The sequence below is a fragment of the Solanum lycopersicum genome, chromosome 10, assembly GCF_036512215.1.
Source record: "Solanum lycopersicum chromosome 10, SLM_r2.1".
In the NCBI taxonomy this organism is placed as follows: Eukaryota; Viridiplantae; Streptophyta; class Magnoliopsida; order Solanales; family Solanaceae; genus Solanum; species Solanum lycopersicum.
This window is the reverse complement of record NC_090809.1, coordinates 63277575-63295140: the sequence shown is the minus strand read 5'-3', so window position 1 is coordinate 63295140 and position 17566 is coordinate 63277575. Positions and strand designations below refer to the sequence as shown.

Genomic DNA, 17566 nt, shown 5'->3' with positions numbered 1-17566 from the left:
CTGTGACATTTATCTACTACATAATATGGCATATACGTGCAATATACGTCTTGCGTAGCTAGAATATTAGAAATAATCAAATTTAAACTGAATTTTGAGTAGAATGTTTACCAACAATGTGCATTCTGTAATTTTATATCAATTCTGAATTAGATTTTGTCACTATTCTTGAATGTGGTGCGGGCCATTGATCTCTCTTTCACTCAAAACAAGAGTTATGAACGGTTTTTCTTTCCTTCAAGGCTCCGAGATAAAAATACAATTTTTACGAAAAATTGTTCAAAAAAATTCAATTCATGTTTGCTCGTCAACAAGAAGCACACAAACAACATGTATCAAGTGATTCTATATCAATCAGTGATACATATATACAATTGTCTAACTGCTATATTTATATACTTCACCTCTCTTGTCTCCACTCTCTCGCAATCGCTACTCTAGCCTAACACATATAACATATACATATCTAAACCAATTTTCATTCACACAGACGAATTAGCACCCAATTCGTACAAATTAGATGCTCCATAACAAATATAATTTGACTATAGAGAATAAACAACAAAACTATAGTTATAATATACTAATATAATTTTTATCTTTGCTATTTCTAAAATTTATTCTTACTCTTTTATCGTTTGTAAGAAAAAAACCTATCAACGTGTAATGTATGATTCTAATTTGTTTGGTTAAAAAAAAAGAGAAAAAATGTTTATGGAACGGAAAAGAAAACGAATAAAAGATTAATACCTATAATTTTTTTAGGCGGAATAGTTTGGTGGACCCTTGTATTTGGATGCGTTTGTATTGTGAACCCTTCTACTTACATATTTGTCAACTGAACCCCTAAACTCATCAGAACATAATATTTTAAACCCCTTTGACCATTGACCGAACTTATGTGTCATTGATAATGCTGAGTTAAAAATTTACATAACAACAAGCGTTTGACAGCGAGTGAAATGTATTTTATATCAAAATATCTAAATAAAAATAATAAATATCATTTTTTTTAAAAATAAATTAAAACTCATATTCCTCAACCATCCCTCTCCCACACCACTCCCACCCGTCTCTCCTCTGCCTCAACCCCCTTTCTCTCTTCTCCTTCTTGGAATTTCATCCTTAGTGCCACCACCACTATTACTACTGCTACTATCAACAGTTGCTCAAATAGAAAAATAGAATCAATAAAGGTCCGATTATTGGCAATAAAAGAAAGATTGGATCTTTTTTGATGGAAACGATGACTGAGGCAACTAAGAGCTAAAGTAGAGATGCTACTGCAGAAATTGCAAAAAACTTTCATCTTTAATAGTTTCACTTGCATCCTGAACGCAAAACAGAGTACTAGGAAAGAGTATCAGGGTGCCATTGAATGAAGCAGAGATAGATCAAGATTCTTGGAATAGTGAAAGTATAAATAAATAAATTATCTTTAAGGGTTGGAGGCAAAAATGGTGATGGTGTGCGTCCAAAATGAAGGCAAAATGGTGATAGTGTTCGGCTAAATCTGATGATTGGTGGCTTAGATTGTTGGTTTTGGGGAGATTGGAAGAGGAAAGGAAAATGATGATGATGTGCGAAGGAGATGAAGACAGGTAAGGGTGAGAATATGAGTGGTATCGCCGGAAAAAATGATTTTTCGGCGACGATTTTGGCTGTGAAATAGTGTGAGTAGGAGAGATTGAGAGAGTAATAGAGTTCTACTGTAAAAAAAAATATAATAAATATTTATTCTTTTTCTTTTATGAAACAATTTGATTAATAATAATTTTAAAAATAATTATGACATGACATATATATGTAATGTGGATACGACATGTCATTTATATAAAAGAGACTGAGCTTCACACATCGTTCGAGGGGTTCAAAAAACTCATTATAATTGAATTTAAGGGTTCAATTGACAAACATGTAAATAAAATGGTTCACAATACAAACACATACAAGTACAAGGATCCACTATACTATTCCGCTTTTTTTTTTTAAATTCCTAAATTATTAACAAAAAAATTACTAGTGATCCTTTTCATCCTGGTAGATTAAGCTAGTATTATATTAATTTATGGGCAAGTGATATAAAGCTCATTATTTTAAATTATAATTACTAAAATTCATAAAAGTTTGTCATATTACTTTCTATATTATATTTTGACGCAAGATACATGTCTCATTAAAAATGAGATACATATATTCAATAATTTTAAAAGTCAAAATAACATAGAATTATTTCAAATCACATAGTCAAATTATATGTTAAAATCATAACTTCATATTGCGTACACAAAATGCAAACTTAGATTGCAAAAACTAGATTTTTCTTGTTCTTATAAATTTAAAAAATTACTGTTTTCTCAAATTTTCAATAAGACATCCAAAGGGAAAAAGCTAATGCATCAAGGCTCTACGTGGCAAAATAACATAGGATTCTTTTAAATCATATATTTGAACGATATTTCGATATCATACATTCACATTGCGTACAAAATATACAAGCTCAGAATATACAAAATTAAATTATTTTTCTACAAATTTCTAAAAGCTATTATTTTCTCGAATGTCAAATTTAGATATCTAAAAGGAAAAAAACTTACTCATTAAGGTTCCATGTGGCAAAATAATATAGGATTATTTCAAATCAAATTTTCAAACACTATGTCGAAATCATCCTTTTATATCGCGTACATAAAACACAAACTTATATTGTAAAAATTAAATTATTTTTTCTATAAATTTTAAAAATTATTATTTTCTCAAATTTTAAAATAAATATTCAAAGACTCATCAAGATTCCTTGTGGTAAAATAACATTAGACACACACTTTTAAAATTATAACTTCATATAGTGTACAGATATCAACTCTTTTCTTCAATAAATTTTTAAAATTATTTTCTCAAATTTTAAAAATATTTAAAAGGGAAAAGACTTGCTCATTAAGGTTTGAGGTAGCAAAACAACATAAAATTATTTCAAACTCACTTATTCAAATGCTATTTTAAAATTATAACTTCATGTTGCATACACAAAATGCTAACTTAGATAGTGTACACATATCAACTCTTTTCTTCTATAAATATTTAAAATTATTTTCTCAAATTTTAAAAATATTTAAAAGAGAAAAGACTTGCTCATTAAGGTTTGAGGTAGCAAAACAACATAAAATTATTTCATACTCACTTATTCAAACACTATTTTAAAATTATAACTTCATATTGCATACACAAAATGCTAACTTAGATAGTAAAAATTTTAAAAACCTATGGTAGTAGAGTACTATTTTTTCTATTAAAAACTATTTTCTCAAATTTTAAATTAAATACCCCAAGGGAAAAATGTGAGTGATGAAGTATCCACGTGGCAAAATAACATAGGATTATTTGGTATGGGCCCTACACAAAGATATAAAAATAGTACCACAATAACTTCCTCATGACCCTATCTTTTCCCCTTCTCGTTCCTTCCAAATCTCATCTCACTTTCCTCCTTTTTTTTCTCTCTCCTCTCTTTCAATACCGCGAAATCTCAAAAAATAAAATAAAATTCAGTTGTTTATTAATATCATCTATATTTGTTTCTTCATTTTGTAATCCCTAATTAAAACCCTACCCATAAATCTTTCCTTTAATTGTTAAAAATCAAAATCAAATTCAAATTATGCGTTGAGTTTTCAGATCTGTGTTCCAATTTTTGTGTTTTTTTTCCAATCTTTTTGGGTGTTTATCCGTAGATCTCTCAAAAGTTGTTTTCTGTATATTGCTATGTTCATATTTGGGATTTTTGTGTTTTGAGTTGTGGAGGCAGGGTTAAATTGAAGAAAGTTTTTCTGGAATTGGTTAGTTTTTTTTTGGGTGGTTTAAGTTTTTTTTTTTTTTTTTTTTTTGGAGTTAGGTGATGAGTTTTTTTTTAGTTAATTGTTTGTTCATGTACTGAATAAATTTGTGTTTGTGGATGTTTTTGTGTGGTGGTTTGAGTTTGTGATAAGGTGTATTTTGAGATGGGGGAAGGGGAAAGTGGCGTTTGTATTGCGTTAATGAGTGATGGAATGATGGAAATTGAGAAACCTGTTGATGTTGATTCGAAGTGTGATAGACCACGGGTTGTAGATGGTACTGAACAGGACTTATGTGTTGAGAAGCAGCAATGTGAAACTTCAGAATTAGTGGCATCGAGTAAAGGAATGATGGAGATTGAGAAACCCGTAAATGTTGATTCAGAGTGTGATAGACAACTGGTTGTAGATGCTACTGAACAGGAGTTATGTGTTGAGAAGCAAAAATGTGAAACTTTAGATGGTGTAGAAGTAGTGGCAATGAGTGATGGAATGATGGAAATTGAGAAACCTGTAAATGTTGATTCAAAGTGTGAAAGAGAATGGGTTGTAGAGGCTACTGAACCAGAGCTATGTGTGGAGAAACAGAAATGTGAAACTTTAAATGGTGTAGAAGTAGCGATAATGAGTGATGGAATGACGGAGATTGAGAAACCCGTAAATGTTGATTCAAAGTGTGACAGACAACAGGTTGAAGATGCTACTGAACAGGAGTTATGTGTTGAGAAGCAGAAATCTGAAACTTTAGATGGTGTAGAAGTGACTCCAGTGAGTGATGAAATGATGGAGATTGAGAAACCCATAAATGTTGATTCAAAGTGCGACAGACAATGGGTTGTAGATGCTAGTGAACAGGAGCTATGTTTTGAGATGCAGAAATTTGAAACTTTAGATGCTGTAGAATTAGCTTCAATGAGTGATGGAATGATAAAGATTGAAAAGCCCGTGAATGTTGATTCAAAGTGTGACAGACAATGGGTTGTAGATGCTACTGAACAGGAGCTATGTGTTGAGATGCAGAAATTTGAAACTTTAGATGCTGTAGAATTAGCTGCAATGAGTGATGGAATGATAGAGATTGAAAAACCTGTGAATGTTGATTCAAAGTGTGACAGACAATGGGTTGTAGATGCTACTGAACAGGAGCTATGTGTTGAGATGCAGAAATTTGAAACTTTAGATGCTGTAGAATTAGCTGCAATGAGTGATGGAATGATAGAGATTGAAAAACCTGTGAATGTTGATTCAAAGTGTGACAGAAAATGGGTTGTAGATGCTACTGAACCAGAGCGATGTGTAAAGAAGCAGAAATTTGAAACTTTAGATGGTGTAGAATTAGCTGCAATGAGTGATGGAATGATGGAGATTGAGAAACCCATGAATGTTGGTTCAAAGTGTGACAGACAATGGGTTGTAGATTCTATTGAACCGGAGCTATGTGTTGAGAAGCAGAAATTTGAAAATTTAGATGCTGTACAATTTGCGTCAATGAATGGTGGAATGGTGGAAACTGAGAAACCCATAAATGTTGATTCTAAGAGTGACAGACAATGGGTTGTAGATGCTACTGAACAGGAGCTATGTGTTGAGAAGCAGAAATTTGAAACTTTAGATGCTGTAGAATTAGATTGTCGTGCGACTAATCACACTACGAACTGCGCACCTGAAACTGTAGATGGCGTAGAAGTAGAATGTTGTGCCACAAACTGTGCACCTGAAACTGTAGATGGTGTAGAAACAGAATGTTGTGCCACAAATCGTGAACCTGAAACTATCGATGGTGTAGAATTAGAAGGCTGTGCCAGAAATCATGAACCTGAAACTTTAAACACAGAGGAATTGGAGTCAGGTGACATGCAGCTAAAGAGGTTGAATAATTGTGATGTCCAGCCGGATGTAAGGATTGACTTGAAGGAAGCTTCGAATGATGATATGTTGTCTGAAGTTTCAAATCCAAATTTGTCTCCAAGAGAGAACACTTCAAGTTTCCAGACTATCAGTAGTCAAGGGGTGGATTTGTTGGGTAATAATCAAGGTGGTTCTGGAGAGATTACATCTTTTTCTTCGGGGAATTCAAGTGCGGAGGAGAGTGTCAGTGAGGAAGAGCATAATCAAGTTGATGCATCTAAGGCAGTTGCCAAGTCTTCTGTGGTTCTTGAAATACCGAAGGAATTTAGCACAACTGGTGTCAGGAAGATTATATTCAAGTTTAGTAAAAGGAAGGAGGATTATCATAATGCATCTACTGAGGCTGCTATACCTGTGACAGCTGGGGTTGATGATGGCTTTAGTGAAGCACAGGCATGGAATCCTTTGGAATCTGATGATAGAGATCCCTTTTTATGTCCTCTAAACAGGGAACTAAAAATGTCTAAGAAGGTCACTTCTGATGCTTACCCGACAAATGTCAAGAAGCTTCTGTCGACGGGAATTTTAGAAGGAGCACGGGTGAAGTACATTTCAACTTCTAGGAAGGTAATTTGTGGGTTTCTCCGTTTATACTTGTTATTTAGAGGTTTCTATGTAAGCCTGAAGCACTTCTATGACTGTCAGAGGGAGCTACTTGGAATCATAAAAGATTATGGATACTTGTGTGGTTGTTCACTCTGCAATTTCTCCAAAGTGAGTTTCCTGTCTATATTGAAAGTTTGTCTTTATGCATGTTAATGAACATACTGAACAGATTTATGTCTAAGCAGGTTCTCAGTGCTTACGAATTTGAAATGCACGCTGGGGGCAAGACTAGACACCCGAACAATCATATTTATTTGGAGAATGGAAAACCTATTTACAGGATAATTCAGGAGTTGAAGACTGCACCACTTAGTCAACTAGAAGAAGTTGTAAAAGACGTGGCTGGTTCTTCTATTAATGAGCAATATCTCGAGGCTTGGAAAGGTGGTTTGACATTGATGTCTCAATTGATTTATGTAACTTTTCATTTCTGAAACAGTCTGATAATTAGAATGACAGTAATAAGAATTAAGGAGAAGATTCTCATTCTTTCCATGCGCTATACTTGTAATCTCTTGTTCATGGTCACGGAGAAGGGTTGGGGGGATAAAATCACCATATTACTGCTTATTCGTCATAGACCTCTATTCTAGATGATGGTCATTTCAATAAATAATCAAGTGCGAACTCTGTAGAAATAAATAATTTGACCAGCTTAAGCATTTTCACAACTGAGACAGTCTCCCTTTTCTAGCAACTAGAATCAGTGCACATAGCATGCTTGATGCATCATTATATCTACTAAAATTTTTTTCCCCATCTTCTGTATAAATTTAGATTGCTAAAATTTAAAGTAGGAGGGTATCTTTATGCATTTTTTCCAGCAAACTTGACAAAAGGTGGCGAGCACAGAGCAATGTAGCTTAGAAATTTAACACAAGGGTTTGGAAGTGGGTTGTGGGAACATAAGGGAAAATTTGTGTTTAGGTCTTGAGGAGAGTCCAAGGTAGTTATTCTAGGTGTGAACATATAATAACTTCTGTTTTGTCAAATTTGTCAGTTGCATGATGATTTGTGATATTCTCTTCTGTTTTGCAGCCAAACTCTTCCTGCAGCACCATGACGTGGCTAGTGCTTACCAATATTCTCATGGAAAAGTTTCAGGGATGTATCAGTATAAGCCAAGGTACATTTTGAAAGTGTTCTAATATTTTGATTCTGGTCTTTGCTCCTCCACCCTAACTTACTTTCTTATCAGTTTTCTTGGGTGGGTTATTTTATCTTATTCTGGCTTCTGGGTTGTAGAACAAAGAAAAGCAAAGCAGATTCTAGAGTCCTCTTCAATAGTATCCAATTTGTGCTTCATTGACCACTATGTTTTTGTATCTTGAATAGCTGTAATGTGATTAGGAACATGAAATGCCTTGCCGTTTCATACTTCTCCTTTTGACTTACCACTTCATTTAACTTAGCTGTGTCCACAACCCCCATATCTTTTTCTCCTTTCTTATCATGTGAATGATGTGAAATCGACATTTGTTATCTTCAAGGAATTGAGTTGTTGATTTCTGACCAGGCATTTCAGCAACTGACCGTTACGTTTTCCATAGCTGGATGTTTGATTGAATGTGCAATTGAGGGTTCCTTATATTACGATTCTTGGATGATCATGTCTTTGTCTTACCTGTATCGCAGTTTTTATTAGAACTTAGCTTAAAGTGTGATTTACCAAGAGTGGTAAGTGCTCTATATATGCTGTTACTTGAGTCAAAATACTTTGGACTGATTATTTATTAGCTAGCTTATAGTATGTTGAATGCTTGAGTTCACCTTTATATACTATACTTGCTGAATAGGTTTTGGAACACCACAGAAAAATATTACCACAAATACTTGAGGAGTTAAAAATGGTAGAATGTAGGAAACTTGTATATGTCAAATTCTGCTCTTTCAAAACTTCATAGCATAGCTAGTCCAAACCAGATAAAGAAGGGAATTTGCATTTTGCGGTAGGTTTACTGTAAATTGTAGTATTGTCCTGACTATCTACGAATACATGAATAGACTGAAGTCAAGGTGAATGGGTGTAGATGATACATATAGTTGATCCAACTATTCTGAGATTGAAGCATAGTTGATTGATTGATGTTGCCAACATATTATTGACCTTGGAATAAATATGATGTACGAACAAAAACTGTTTTGAGTTGTATCTGATCCTTTTAGTTTTACACCTGCAACACTGGCACAAAAATGTATGTTCGTGAGTAGTCTCAAAAAAAGGAAAAGAAATGGCTGTTTCGAAGTCCATTGCTGGGAAACCACATCTAGCTTTCCATCAGCTATGCATATTGGTATTGAGATGTCCAATGTTGTAGGAGTACTTAATCAGCCCAAATAATTCAGATGTGCATCTTGGGCCAAGTAGGACTCCTTTGGAAGCATTCTAGGCCTCTAGGGTACCAATTTGACTTTGATAATCTCATTTTTACTAGTATTTCGTCCTACTGGGTCAATTTGAGTGTTCTTGTAAAACCTTGACATAGTTTAATGCATAATGAATGGATCAATTGCAAGGTCTGCATAGACTCTACCCTCCCAAACCCACTTGTGGGATTTCACTAGGTATGTTTTTGTAAAGAATGGATCAGTCGGTGCGTGGTCGACCAGTTGCCGCTGATTTGGTATTACTATGCCTATGTTGTGGTTGCGAGAGTAAATATTGACTTCAGCATTTATTGTGCAATAGCTCATGGCAACTTGATATTCCATAAACGTGGAAGTTAAATAAATCCAGAGAACTTTCTAAAACAGGCAACGTCAAATCACATTGTTCTTTCCCTTTGTAATTTGATCCATTTTGCAGTTCTCTGGAAGTACCTTTCCTTTTTCCTCATTTACTGCTGGATATAGGTAGAAGAGTTTAGAAATGCTTAAGTTAGATCCAGGGCATATACTTGTAACCTTGGTCCTCTTTGTGGAGTTTATCCAGTTGTAGTTTGAGTTTTTCGCATAATAATGATATTGAGTGGTTTTGGGTGTTAAGATTGCTGAAATTTTTTCACTCATTTTGTTTGTAACTTTGCACTATACTATGGTGAACTTCAGTGATTGCAGTTCGGTGATGGAAGATGGCCTATATTCTGCTTACTCGTGTATTGACAACTTCCCTCCAAATCCACGTAGCTCTATGGAGACTGCAGAATCATGGAAGCATGTGGTTAAAAAGTTTGTAATCACATTCATACAATTGGTCATTCTTTATGTAAATGCATATTTCTAGATTGTATCTAATGGTGCAGTTATTTTGACAGGCCAAGGTGCAATTTTTCCAACTCAACAGTAGAGCCAAAGAAACCTGCAGAAGGTGGCACAAAAAAAAGGTATCCTTTCTCTTATTTTCCTTGAATAAAAGGATTTCTCATTTTTGACTTAGCATACTCATCAGTCTTTTTACTGTACATAGGGATAATGACTTGCACCGATCACTGTTCATGCCAAATGGACTTCCCGATGGTACTGATTTGGCATATTATTCTAAGGGGAAGGTTAATTCATCTCTATCTTTTCTCTTGATATCCTTTATTGTGCACTGTTTTCTCTATTGTTTTAATTATTTGTTCGAGGCTATTCAGCAGCAGTTGCCATAATTATTATTTATGTGTGAGCATTTAAAATCTTTCTGCAGAAAGTTCTGGGGGGCTACAAGCAGGGGAATGGCATAGTCTGCAGCTGCTGTGATACTGAGGTAAAATTTATAGTGTACTCGTACACACATTTGGAATAAAATAAATCCAAATGTGTAATATATTTTCTGTGTGTATTTATTTATATACGTTTTATATATATATATATATATATATATATATTCGTTATATATATATATATATACAAAAACTTCAGAAGTGCTGCTTACTACTTCACTTGTTATCCTTCTAAACAGATAAGTCCTTCCCAGTTTGAGTCTCATGCTGGATGTGCAGCTAAACGTCAACCGTAAGTAGTTCTTAAAGACTTATTTGCATCATATAAGCAAAACATGAATGATCTGAATTATTTTGTGGATGACCAGCTACCGTCACATCTACACATCCAACGGACTTACCCTACATGATATAGCATTAATGCTGGCAAATGGTCAAAGTATTGCCACCAATAACAGCGATGATATGTGTACAATATGTGGCGATGCTGGAGATCTGATTTGCTGTGAAGGGTGTCCTCGGGCTTTTCATGCAGGTGTGTCCTTTTCCCTAATGTTTGACATAGTTCTCTATTGTGATTAGACTTTTTTGTATCTCTGAAATGCGCTGGTTGGCAAACTGATAGATTGGTACATGGTTAGCTCTTTATATTATATTAGATATTAGAAATCACATTTTAGTGCTCTCTTCTCTTATTTGATTGTAAATGACGTCATGTCAAAAGCAATTTTCTAAGTCAGACTGCCTAATTTTTTGGTTGTTGAGTGGAGCTCTTTCTATTTCCCTGCCTAATAACCTCACTTGTGCTTACAGTTTTGTTCATCTAAAACCTGTATGCTTGCAGCTTGTATAGGTCTACAGTGTACCCCGACTAGTGGTTGGCTCTGTTCATATTGTAGAGACAAATTTGTCCCTGGTAGGAAAACTGCTGGAGATGCTGGACCAATTATGATACGGTTGACAAGAGTGGTTAAAGCTCCAGAATCTGAAAGTGGTGGATGTGTTGTTTGCAGGTATATTGCAGTTGGTCCTTCAGAGAGCATTTAAAATATCTAGTTTCCATTTATCTAACTTTTGTGATTTAAGAACATTCTTGTGATGGATAAATTAATTTAGCACTTTAACCTTGTTTGATATCTTCCGAGAGATATGTAATGTATGCCTTCAGACGTGTCGTACATATTTTCATCCAGTACTAGTCCATTGTTATAAAGCTGGTTAAACCGCAATGCATAGCATCATCGTTTCTTGTTCTTCTACAGCAAGAACCCATTGTGTTCTTCTCAAGATGTGGTTTCTCCCGAGTATGTTTTTCCTAAGGTTCTTTGCATTGCGTTTAGGTATTCCTAGCACTTCAAGAATGAAATTAATTAAAAAATTAATCATCATTATATTTTATGCATCCAGTATCAAGGGCCATGTGTGGCAATACTGTTTTTGAATAGTATACATCAATGTTGTCAAAGGCTCATCTACGGTGCGGTTAAGCCCTGAAGCTCAGAGAATCTCTGGGATGGCGCTTCGTGTTGCTTAAGCTGTGCTTCAGTGTAGGCAAGGGGCTAAGGCGTGTGCCTTATTGCCCTTGAGTTCTATCTTGAATAGAGCTGTCGTAATTAACGATAGCATAATTGGAAAATAAATATATTAATAGTTAAGGAAAAGATTATGATTTTTTTCGAAACTGGTAACATAACTTAAAGAAAACATTATCAATGAGTGTTATTTTTTTGGCATAATACATAAATATTCCCTTTAACTTGGCGTCAAATCACATTTTTGCCCTTCAACTTTGGGTGTGCACAAGTAGACATTTAAACTTGTATAAAGTTGAACAAATAGACACACATGTCCTACATGGCATTCTACATTCATTTTCGTCCTATGTGGTGTCCTACATGTACTTGTTCAAGTTTATACTAGTTTAAGGGCCTACTTGTGCATACCCAAAGTTGAAGGGTATAAATGTTAAATGAAGTCAAGTCCAATGACACATATACTCCCTCCGTCCCATTTTATGTGTCGTCCTTTCTATAAATAGTTGGTCCATTATACTTGTCATTTAATAAATTACCATATTATTTATTTTTTACCCTTGTGAGTTATTAGCCGAGAAAATTACATTTGACCAACTTAGAAAAGTTAAATAAATGATTCATATTCATTGGTTAATTAATTAATTCATATTCATTGATTGAAAAACTTGAGTTCCAAAAAAATTAATGAAGGTAGAAGGGTAAATTTACATCATTTCTTAATGCAACTGCAAATTAAAAAGGTACATATAAAATGGGATGGAGGGAGCGCCTTTTTTTCCCCCTAAAGCCTACTTCTGATCGCGCTTTACCCTTAAAGCTTTATTAGACCTGAACACTTTTAGAGTTGTCACCCGTGTCAACATTGGTATACATCAGATTAAGGTACTAGCAGATGGACGAACTGCTTCTATGATTTATTATTTTGAGTAACTTGAAATAGTTGGGATAGTGTCGAAGAATTTATCCGGTCCTAAGATGCAGTTTATGCTGGCCATTATGTTAATTTATCTGTTGACTTGTTTGTCACATATTGTATGGTTTGCTAGTGCAAATTAACATCAGATGGGTGCCTACAAGTGGAGATAATATACTCTTGAACTCATTTTTCCACCATATTTTTCTAGGACCCCGGACTTCAGCGTTGCCAAATTTGATGATCGGACAGTTATGCTCTGTGATCAGGTATGCTCTGACCAACAGTTTACTGGCCATTCCAATGTTCTGCAACTGTCCTTAACGGCTTAACCTTGCTCCCTCATATTTCTTTTCTTATGGTGGCATATCCACAGCTTCCTATTTAACTTTTTTTTTTTTGGGTGCATATGCAGTGTGAGAAGGAATACCATGTTGGGTGTCTGCGGGAAAGTGGGAGGTGTGATCTGAAAGTGAGTTTAGTTTCTTTCATATGTTGGATAACTGTGATTATGTTGTTTATCAGTACTAACTAATACTTGGTGATAGGAACTCCCGAAAGATAAATGGTTTTGTTGCAATGACTGCAATAAAATTTATGTGGTACTTCAGAATTGTGTTTTGAAGGGAGCTGAGGTCATCCCAGCTTCTGCAGCAGCTGCCGTAACTAAGAAGCAAGTCCAGAAATGTTTAATGGATACAGCTACAGATGACATTCAGTGGCGTATTTTAAGTGGGAAGAGTCGCTTCCCTGATCATCTACCTCTTCTTTCCAGTGCAGCAGTAATCTTTAGGGTGAGCTTTTTATTGTTAGTATTAAGCATCAGTTGGAATTTCTTTTGACAGTTCAGATCATAAAGAGGACACTTACCGAAAATCTGAATTAATGGAGATTGTACATTGCTGCTATAATTGGACAAAGATGTTTTTAACACTTGTGGTGAAGCTTAATGCTGCATGGTGGTGAAAAAACTTGCTGATAACTGAACCTTACCGTAGATTTCAATCCTCAAGTATAATTTTGTGCATCATCAAGATTCTTGAACTCGATAAATCTCGACAGAATGCCAGGTTGACCAGCAACACCATCGTTAGAAACAGATAAATCCTTTTAACTACCACATCATGGAATAATTGAGTCTACTTAATATAAAAAAATTTGATTAATTGAGTCTTAATGGAGTAGGACCAGCTCATTGAAGATTACAAGGTGTAACAAGAATAATTTCAATATGCACTTTGTCCCCACTTATTCATTAATTATCTGAAAATTTATCCTTGAATTATGCGTCAAACTTCTCCTTATTAAGTTGGTTACTTAGTTTCAATTGTCATCTCTGTCTTTCTGTGCAGGAGCGCTTTGATCCTATTGTTGCCAAATCTGGACGAGATCTTATACCTGTTATGGTTTATGGGTGAGTATTCCTTTGCTTACATGTTATAACCCTAGTGTTACCACAAGTTTTCCTTACTGACTCGGCCTTTTTTGTTTTCTTGTCCATGAACTGTATTAGAAAATCTGACAGACAATGCTTCTAGTGTTTGATCTTTTAGTAGTCTCCATTTAGGACAACTAGTCCCAGGGTACGCGCTTTGCATGTGTTCCTTATATCCATGAATACACAATTTAATGTGTGTGTATGTTTGAATTATGAAATAAAAATAAAAGAAAAAGTTCCACGTAATGAAATGTTGAATGTTGATCTTAATTTTCTAGCCTATCAAAAGAAAGAATCATGCATCATGTTAGTCTTGCAATGTCTTATTGTAAGTTCTCGTGTTGCCTTCACTCACCGAAGTTATCCAATTGTCTTCTTTCTTTTACTATTAATTAGCAAAATATATTTGATATAAATAAGTCGAATGATAAGTTTGTCCTAATACATCTCTTAATCTTCGCTAAAATTAGATTATTTGCACATGACATGACATGCAATTGTTAAATTTTAGATTATTTTTTTTTAAAAAAAGGTAATGGCTTGTATAGAAATCCAAAAGATTAGCATCAAGTTGCTGATGGAAATATACAAGCTTGCTCCATAGAAAAAATAAAAGAAGAGATCAGCCAGTAGCTGAAGGTCTAAAGCATTAACAGTCCTATCAGATCTACTAGGTCTGCTACATCACTAAAAATATACTATTAACACCAAAAATAGGTAACACTTGAGGCAAATAAAAATGTCTAGAGTTCCTTTCTTCCCATATAGACCACCATATACAAGCTGGAATAATTTGCCACCAGTTTTCTGTACCACTTCTTCTGCCAACTTCTTTCCAGCTATTAAGGAGTGCAAAAGTGGTTTCAGGAACAACCCAAGAAACTCCTAGAAATAAAATTCAAAAGAACATGTGCCACAGATGTGTAGTTATCTTGCAGTGGCTGAAGAGATGTTCATTGCTTTCCAGTTTTTGACCACACAGTAGACACTAGCCAGGTGAAAACTGGCACCTTTGGTAGAATTTTGATTTTTCAGATGAGTTTCCGAGGCCAAATCCTTGTCAGGCCAGATTTGTAGTTGAGGTTACTATAAATAGATCTCACAGAAGTTGCCCTTCCCATTGAGTTTCCACCAAGGTTTCTCAGGGAGGTCTGGGGGTGTAGATATGGGATTCTAAAAAGTTTAGCTAGCTTGCTAATCTTTCTATTTCTCAATCATCTAGAGCTCTTCTGATTGTGGCTTGGATATTTTGGCCTGCTTGTGTTATTTTGCCTTTTGCTTCGAAAATTCGAGTACTTGCTCTATTTGAATTGCACACACTTTGACTTTTCTAATTTCTGTATTCCTGTCTAATGTAGGAGAAACATCTCAGGTCAAGAATTTGGGGGAATGTATTGCATCGTTTTGATTGTGAAGTAAGCCACTGATTTGAAGTTTTTTTCAGTGCCTTCTCAATATTTTTTTATTTATAGTTGGTCTGAAGTTACAATCTAATCTGCTTTCCTGAGTCATTATTCATGTCACCAAATGGGTACAGGTCAGTAGTTGTATCAGCTGCTCTTCTCAGGATTTTTGGGCAAGAGGTTGCTGAACTCCCTATGGTGGCTACAAGTAGAGCAAACCAGGGCAAAGTAAGCTCTGCTTGACTAGACTCCTTTGCTGTGCTTATTTGTGGTTTTGCTTGCTGGTTCTGAAGCTTTAATCCTAGGGGAAGTAAGCTATTCTTGTGGAACACAAACTGATGATCCTTATGTTTATTCCTTTGAAGGGTTATTTCCAGGCGTTATTTGGATCTATTGAAATTCTATTATCTTCGATGCATGTTAAAAACCTGGTTGTGCCAGCTGCTGAAGAGGCTAAATCCATCTGGACAAATAAACTGGGTTTCAGAAAGATGACTTATGAACGCGTGAGTGGATCTTTAATATTAGTATGGACAGATCATTTGTTTTTACCTTGTTTATCTGATTCTCCCTTTGCATCATGGATGATAGTGTTGAAAGTTAAATTATAGATTCAATTTTCTTATAAAGATAGAGATTAGATTTTAAGCTGTATAATGTTTGAGGCTACTGAAGCTAGATTTATTGTCAAGTTATGCACGCAAGTCCATTTCTAATTGCTGATTCAAGAGTTGGAGCTAGTGCAAGCTGTAGGACGTTCTACATAGGATGTTTAGGTTGCCACAAGGCAATTTGCAGTACATTTGATCTGGAAATACTAGCAGACATAGCCCCCAAGGCCTATCTCGAGTGGCAAAAGGTGGAGGATTTGTGGCTTAGTCACAAGTTCAAGCCCCACACATGCAAAACAAAGCCCGGAATTTAAGTGGAGAAGGCTAGAGGGGCGTGCCCATTATCCACTGAGTTAAGAAGGCTGTGATTGATCCAAAGGGCGGTTACAGATGGATTTCTGGGTTATCAAAAAAAATTATTAAAAAAAAAATAATACTAGTGGACATAAGCTTAAAAAGTCTTTGCATTCCCTCTACTCAAGCTGACTTCCTTTTGTGAGTGGGTTGTTTTGAACTGAATTTATGCCTTACTGATCAAAGCAAGGTCACAAGACAGATTGCTAGTGGAGGGCAGTAGTTAGAGGAGTTTCATATCCTATATACTAATTGCTCCCTTTGTGTGTCACAGTTCATGGATGAGGAATCAGAGTTTGGTTTGGTTAATATTAGTCTGGAGTTTTCTTGTGCACATGGCTAAACAATGTTTGGGTGCTTCTGAGTTTCTACTACCCAATCTATTTTACCATTTAGATAAATAATCTTACTAAGTTCTATGCTGATATTTTAGAACTGTTTTAACAGTATCAGGAGTATTCAAGAGACTTCACGTTGACGGAATTCAAAGGGACATCAATGTTGGAGAAGGAAGTGCAGCAGACATCTTATGAACTGTAATTCATCTATGTGAAGAATGTGCGCGAGGAGCTACATTACTACATATGTGCACAGACCTCATATCTATGAAGGGAGGAGGGAGACGTCTATTACACTCGATGATCTGAAATGGAGCTGGAAATAGAGAAAGTGGTGCTTTCATTGCAAGAACAATCTTTTCTTCGATACCTCAGAACATGCAAAAAGCACCTCTAGCTGATGAATTAGAGTTTCAAGGTGATTGAATAGTTCATGAGGCAAGGTGTTCCTGGAGGTACATGTTGATGATGGACCTTATGGGGATCATCCTTAGATGCAAGGACAAGTGTTTTTTATTCATTATTTACCGCTATATTTTCATAAAGTAGTCTGCTGGTTTTATAGATTAGTTTTCAGATGATGTATAAAAGAGCAGCTGAGGAACTGCTCTTCTGAAGTCCTTGAGGCATGCTGACCTTTTATCATGCGTGCGTGGGGGCAAATGTTTTTACCCCTTCTTTTCGCAGTGGTAGTTTCCTATTGTACATTTGCATACAGAGAAAATTTTGCCAGAAAGTAATTTAGGATATATATCTTATACAGGGATAAGCTTTTTCCTGATGTGATGAATTATTGAATATATTTGGTGATTGGGTCAACAAAAGAGGTAACAATTTGTTATTGATATTGTTGTGGCAATCCCTTTGTTCCATTTTGTGTGGCAAGAAGTCAAAATCCTAGTTTTCAATGTAATTTTACATAGACTTTTTAAGTTTTTTTGAAATAACTATTGGCCAGTGCCACCCACTTGTAAGTCAAGGTT

At 35.2% G+C, this 17566-nt stretch overlaps 1 protein-coding gene across 2 annotated transcripts; it reads left to right on the top strand.

Moving 5' to 3' along the window:
* Window positions 1-3436: 3436 nt before the first annotated feature.
* Window positions 3437-17407, top strand: LOC101259496 (uncharacterized). Of its 2 annotated transcripts, none has more exons than XM_010313980.4 (19): window positions 3437-6308; window positions 6387-6455; window positions 6533-6731; window positions 7386-7473; window positions 9405-9515; window positions 9602-9670; window positions 9754-9835; window positions 9976-10035; window positions 10231-10283; window positions 10360-10526; window positions 10836-11004; window positions 12651-12708; window positions 12855-12911; window positions 12988-13233; window positions 13792-13853; window positions 15236-15292; window positions 15415-15508; window positions 15646-15786; window positions 16693-17407. In XM_010313980.4, exons 1-19 carry the CDS (start codon window positions 3999-4001, stop codon window positions 16783-16785), a joined length of 4185 nt encoding a protein of 1394 aa, XP_010312282.2. In that variant the 5' UTR covers window positions 3437-3998; the 3' UTR covers window positions 16786-17407. The 2 variants fall into 2 exon arrangements, with proteins under 2 accessions (XP_010312282.2, XP_010312281.2); XM_010313979.4 differs by having other exon boundaries at window positions 9396-9515.
* Window positions 17408-17566: the final 159 nt, after the last annotated feature.